The 6627-nt window shown below is 34.4% G+C and overlaps 1 protein-coding gene across 1 annotated transcript; it reads left to right on the forward strand.

The window, feature by feature from the left end:
* The first annotated feature begins 847 nt into the window (after positions 1 to 847).
* On the forward strand, positions 848 to 5910 carry LOC105172181 (putative ADP-ribosylation factor GTPase-activating protein AGD11). The gene is made up of 10 exons (XM_011093544.3): positions 848 to 1234; positions 1378 to 1489; positions 2005 to 2091; positions 2693 to 2777; positions 3087 to 3162; positions 3288 to 3451; positions 3545 to 3773; positions 3992 to 4108; positions 4217 to 4312; positions 5219 to 5910. Exons 2-10 carry the CDS (start codon positions 1447 to 1449, stop codon positions 5498 to 5500), a joined length of 1179 nt encoding a protein of 392 aa, XP_011091846.1. The 5' UTR covers positions 848 to 1234; positions 1378 to 1446; the 3' UTR covers positions 5501 to 5910.
* The last annotated feature ends 717 nt before the right edge of the window (positions 5911 to 6627 follow it).

Consider the following 6627-nt stretch of genomic DNA (forward strand, 5'->3'; position numbering starts at 1 on the left):
GTGAAAAAATAAATAAAGGGATTTCTAAAATATCAAAAATCATCTTTTGTCAAAGTTTTGACTAATTCTAGTATCACTTGTTCATCGAGCTCTTTTTATTTATTGTAATCCTAAAGTACTTGGAGCCGTTTTATTTTAATTTCACTTGTTTATCAAACCAAATTTAAAATAAATTTATACGTACATATGTATTTATATATCTACTTAAAAAATATACAATTAGTAAAACTAAAACAACAAACGAACTATAACAAAAATAAACAATTAATACATATTTATAATGGGTGAATAACAATTTATCCTTTTGTGATATTGCAAATGAGCAAATTACTCCATATGAAAAAAAATATAGCAATTTCGCCCCCTATACTTTTTAAAATGAAGCAATTTACCTCTTGGTCTAAGGAAGTAAATTGCTGTATTTTTAAAAAATACAAGGAGGTAAATTGCTATTTAGTTTTTTATAAGAAGGTAATTTACTCATTTGCAATATCACATGGGACTTTTTGCATTTTTCCCTATTAATAATATGTACTTACTTGTTACTAGAATTAGAAATTTTTTTGACAAAGGATGATTTGGCATTTCAGAAATTTCTTTAATTTTTTTTTAGAAAGAAATTTTTATAAATTAACTTTTTAAATAAAAAATAAAAGGTCTGGGATTTTTTAAAGATTTTAATAATTTAGAAGATAATTAATGTAAATATTTTTGGAGTGGTAATTGTATTTAATCCGAAATAAAAATAGAATTCATATGTGTTTTAATACATACGCGTAGTGAGTGCGCGTTTAAACAAAAGAACTTGAAAATAATACCGTACGGCCGGTAGTTGCCAACTACCCAAACAAAAAGCCTTTTGCCCCAACGTCTGAAATCTTCTGATTATCAATTTTATCGTCCTTCGACATTTTCTTTTCGGGCATCAAATAAAACATAAAGAAAATATCATTTGTAGTGATGTATGAAAAAATGTAAATTCAAATTTCCTTGAAGAATTGTCAATCCTAATTCAAGTGATCAATTGTCTGATGTATTTTTATTTGTTTACTATTGAATATTCCTGAGGCCCCCATTGTGCAGTTGCATGAATTCAATGATTCTTGGCGAGTTGGCATGCTTTTAATTCATGCAACTAATTCTGATGAACGTTTTTGCGATCTTCATATGATTAGATGAATCTCCATCGTCTCATCTGCGGCCTACGCTAAGAAAAAGCCGAGCTTTTGATCATGTAAGATTATTTTCTTGTTCTTGTCTGATTCTTGCTGAATATTTTTTTGACAAATTCTGTCTTTTCTCTTCATCCCTTTTCGTTTCTGGATCAACAATTGAAGTAATCGGAAATTCCAATGTGACCCTTCTTGAATCATGCAGAAAAAGAAAGCGATGTTATGGTTTCTTTAAGACCATAGGGATCCGGGACCTGAATTCTAGGGGCTAAAGATGTCTATTCAACAAGGGAAAGCAGAAACTAAAGATGTTCCAGGTAGTTTTCTTGTTATCTAGGCTGAAGCATTTTTGGGTTCTGAAGGATTCTTGATTTTCTGTTGGAATTGGGATTTGATTAATGTTCGTAGGGTTCTTTAGTGGTTGATATTATGTTTACTTTTTGATGCTTCTTGAAAAGAATTGTGCCTGCAATACATGAATATCAGCCTAAAACTTTGGGTACGGATATCTTTGGGTTTTGTCTCACAAAGGGCAATGATGAAAACTAGTACTTGGCTTCCATTTGGGTAGATGAACATTTTCTGTGTTTTCATTTGCATCTCTTGGAGTAAAATAACTTTTACGAACTTTGGTGTTGTTTCTTCTCTTAGATATTAGATTGATTGGATGATTGAGAATTGTTTTGAAGTTCTGAATAATAAGTATTTTTCTAGATTTATAGACTTGTTTTTGTTTAGTTGATTGTACTTGTTTCGGAGCAAAATTCTTAGAGGACTATGCTATATCTTGCCAATATGTGTTTTTGCAATTACCGTGTGTCGTCTGAATCAGGTTTTTCTCTCTATGAGCTCTTACGAATGGAAACCTCTTCAAACTGGGGTCTCTGCTCAAGGGAATGGATACATTCTAAATCTTCCAGTAAGTAAATTTTGTTTTAGATTTGCTTGTCCAGGTCTTTAACTGTATATAACTCTGAGGTCCCTTGATTCTGTTCGTCGAGTGTCATGGAATGTTTGAGGAGTTAAGAGTTTGAAAATGTCCTTAAATCAGCTTTGTTGCCTAACCCTTGCATTAGAGACAAAGATTACATAACAGATGTACTTGCTTGTCTTGATATTACTTCAATTATAGATCCAAATTTAACTGGTTGTTTTAACTTCCCATGACACCCCAAAGTCAAAAGAAAAATGACTTTCTTTGTGCACCCTGAAGTCGAAAGAAAAATGGCTTCCTTGTGGTGTCATAAGCGACACCCCGAACTAAAAAGAACATGACATTCTTGAGGTGTCAAAAGCGACACCTTGAAGTCAAAAAGAAAAATGACTTTCTTGAGGTGTCATATCCTAGTAGTTTGTACTGCCTGTATTCTTAAATATTGTCACTTAATCTCTATCAGGGCCAAAGTGTGTTCATTCTTTCTTTTGTGTCAATTTTCTTTTGTTTCCCAAAAAATAATTTGCGAAATTAAATATCTGTGCAATAACTTTAGTTTACTTTTGCCTGTGTTTTTGTGAATGAGGTCCACGACAGAGGCTGGAGAGTGTATTATCTGAAGCAGGCAATAGAACTTGTGCAGATTGTGGATCGCCAGATCCAAAATGGGTGTAAGTCTCAGAATTGTCACCATATTGAAATCCGTTATTTATGTATCATCTATAATGTCTGAAGACTTAGATGGAGTTATATGTCTCAAAAGTTTCACCTTGTTACGGGTGCTTCAACAGTTACAGTTATAATGAATTTATACTTATACATTGAGATTTTATGAGTACTTTTGTAGAGGTAATCTCAGTACTAACTATGCAGATTTGCTACTCCTATTACTCTTTTCGCTAATCTCGACTTTCTTTACTCTGTTTTTTCTATAATTCTATGATGGGGCATCCTTTTTTATTTCATTCGTTTCTGACCAGATCACTGAGCATTGGAGCTTTCATTTGTATCAAATGCTCCGGAGTACATAGAAGCCTTGGAGTGCATATATCAAAGGTGTCCATCTCATCAACTTATCAATTTTCACGGCAACAGCTGTATCTATTCCCGACTTATTGATTTGATCTGCTGGCTCAGTGCGTAAACATCTAGTTATTATCTGTCGTATGTTTATACCGCAGGTCTTCTCGGTGAAGCTTGACGAATGGACTGACGAGCAAGTTGATGCTTTAATTGAAATGGGAGGAAACAATGTTGTGAACTCGAAATATGAAGCTTGCATTCCTGATTATTTTAGAAAACCGAAACCAGATTCTTCCACTGTGGAGCGCACTGATTTCATAAGGTAGTATAACAAAAAGACAACAAGCCTCTCAACATTTTTTTGATCAGTATATATGTATTTTCTGAATTAGAGATTTCCGTTATGGACACTTAGGAGAAAATATGAGCTGCTACAGTTTTTGGACCGTGATTTAGAGCTGAATTGCCGGTTTCCACCTCCGTTAACCTCCAACAGCAATTCTTCGAGCTGTTGTTCTCCGTCACCCCCTGAGAAGAGATATGACAAACAAACAACTGCTCACCGTATCCAAGGTCTAGGGCTGGTATTTCGTAATAGCTGGAGAAAAACGGAATATAAAGCTGCCAAAAAAAACAACTCAATGGTAACAGTTCTTGCTGCAGAAAATGAAATTAAATATCGAAAGGAAGCACAACTATTGCTTGACACTTGCTTTTTCTGACAAGAAAAGCAAAGAAAATTATGTTATGCACCATGTATATACAAATGAAGTCATTTTCTGTAACTGCAGCAGTCTAGAACTGAAGATTTCACATGAATGTTTATACTAATTTGTGCAACACTTTTTATTATGTGGTATAGGCAGGTATGGTCGAATTTGTAGGACTGATTAAGGTTAATATAGTAAGGGGCACCAACCTAGCAATCCGAGATGTGGTGAGCAGCGATCCCTATGTCATCCTCTCACTGGGAAATCAAGTAATTCTCTTCTGTTTTTGACTCAATTTTAAGATGTCCATGTAAGAGTTTATAGTATCGTAATCTTATGTTCCGTTTTTACAATGAAATTTTCTGTTTCTAATGCAGTCTATGAAGACTCGTGTCATAAAGAATAACCTTAACCCCGTCTGGAATGAAAGTCTAATGTTGTCAATTCCAGAAAATGTACCTCCACTGAAGTTGGTAAGTCTCCTCATGCATAAGAAGTCAACAACGAAAGAAAGAGATGTCATGAAACTCGAAATTGAAATACAATCCCCCTTGTTATCTGGACTCGTAAAAGCAATTTTTTAGTGGATTCTGTCTCAATAATAAGGCATAACTTATAGTTATTAATAACGGTTAGTTATGACAACCTCCTTATTTTCATGGGCTGCATTTATACGTGATTGGGTGTATCTTGGCCTAGAGTAGCTACGACGACTCCCAGGGATTAGTATATTTAGTGACTATATCCGATCTCTTTAGATTTCCATATTTAAAAATCCTTAAAATTACTTATCTTTGTTGGATAAGATGTAGAACAATACCCTATATGTTTTGTGGAAGTAGAGTATTAACATCTCATCGTACTTCTAGACATTACCATGTGTTCAAATATGATGGCGGATATTTAAATGTCATAAACATAGAGGGTAGATTTTGGTATGAAAATGGAATTGTATGAATTCTCATGAGAGGCTGTCGAAATTAACCTTAATTTATTAATAAAAGAGAAAATCAAGAGTATGCATGTCCGTTTTAGCACTTCTGGACAACTTATTGGCTTTATAGTAGTGGGATATGCATTTACCTGCACTTATTGGTTTAGATGGTCTGGACGGGCCACCTTAATAACGTGAAGGGTGTGATGGTGGTTAATCTATAACTACCGCTTTAAGTGATCTATGGTCCTGACTCGTGGTGAACTGAGGCAAAGCCATTCAAACTTATTTTTTCCTGAAACAAAGGAAAAAAAAACTGGCATATGAATTGGTATATCATGTGATAAGGACAACCGATGTATCCTTCCTATCATTGCATTTAACTATGCCTTCTCTGTGGTTTACGTAAAATTTCATGCTGAGAAACTCCACAATATTTTTGCAGCTTGTCTATGACAAGGATACATTCTCAACTGATGATTTTATGGGAGACGCTGAGATTGATATTCAACCACTGCTGTCTGCTGCTAAGGCTTCAGAATGCTCCTCAATCAGTGAGTCGACACAGCTCGGAAAGTGGAAAGCGAGCAAAGAGAATACGCTCGTGAGCGATGGAGTTATCACATTAGAAGATGGTCGGGTGAAACAAGAAATCTCTATAAAGCTGCAGAACGTTGAGCGTGGAGTATTAGAGATTGAGCTTGAATGTGTGCCTCTCACACAGTAGTAGCCAGACGAGACTTAGACGAGCATAATTATAAGCCTTCTCTGAAGAAATTCTTCCTGCTGTAACTGTATTATCTTCGACCGACAGGTAGATTTCGGTCCCGTTTCTCCGTCCTCGAGATTGGTTCTTGTGGAACTCTGCGCTTGTCCACTTGATAAAAGTTTGCAGCTAAGGATTATCAGGAAATTCACCTCATTTATGATGTAGTTTTACTGGTCAATACATAGCTGGTGAGGAGTCATTTGTTGTAACATAAAAGTCCACTGGTGTGTTGCGTTGTGCTGAACATCTCTGCCAATGCATTGCCTCTTAGTTTCTCCCCAGTCCATGATTTTCTTGAGCAGGAAATTCAGCAACAACATGTACTCAAGTTGAGTGGTTTGACAATCAAGAAATTGCATATTGATGTATATTGGTAAGAAATATTAACCTATAAAGGTAAAAAGGTAATTTAACATATATGAGAGACATGTTAAACAAATGCAACCCACCATATAATATAAATTCCAACACTACTATAAATACCAAAAATATTATTTTTTTTAACCCAAGCACTATTCATTGATAGTGACCATTCTTACTAAAAAATCTCCCTCGAAAATCGTGTTTTCGCTTGGTGCACAATTGTCCCTAGGTAAAGTTCCCAGTTTCATCTTTTCGTAAGAACCTCGACCACATCACATATTCAAAGAAATTGTGGGGATTATAAAAATGTAAAGGCTGTGTTTTGACGGAATTATTTGGGTTAAAGAAAGGATTTTATGAAATGATTTCAAATAGATTCATATCAACAAAATTTGAATGCAATAATATTTCACAAAAATATAGTTTAGAATGAGTGTCTAAAGGTTTGAAATCCTTTGTAATATGAAATTATTCAAACAAATACAAATGGTCTGTTATTAGAAATCATTTCAAATATAATATGAAGTAGCAATATGGATGGCAATAGGTTGGGGTTAGACTCAGTCCCAAACTTGCCCCGTCTTGAGAAGGTTTTGAGGCCATAATCGGATTTTGGGGAAAACATATGTATAAAGTATATTTATACATATATGAAACAAAAATACGGATATTTTATTTCTACTGATATATAATATATAAAAATCAATATTTTTATAGATTAA

Source organism: Sesamum indicum, linkage group LG10, assembly GCF_026168435.1.
Source record: "Sesamum indicum cultivar Baizhima isolate 11 linkage group LG10, ASM2616843v1, whole genome shotgun sequence".
Taxonomy (NCBI): domain Eukaryota; kingdom Viridiplantae; phylum Streptophyta; class Magnoliopsida; order Lamiales; family Pedaliaceae; genus Sesamum; species Sesamum indicum.

What these genes read in the sequence shown, in the direction of transcription:
- LOC105172181 (XM_011093544.3), top strand. Translation starts at nt 1,447, where the DNA reads ATGTCTATTCAACAAGGGAAAGCAGAAACTAAAGATGTTCCAG. An exon ending in TCGCCAGATCCAAAATGGGT is followed by an intron (nt 2,778 to 3,086) that starts GTAAGTCTCAGA and finishes GTTTCTGACCAG; the next exon opens with ATCACTGAGCATTGGAGCTT. An exon ending in ATGTACCTCCACTGAAGTTG is followed by an intron (nt 4,313 to 5,218) that starts GTAAGTCTCCTC and finishes ATATTTTTGCAG; the next exon opens with CTTGTCTATGACAAGGATAC.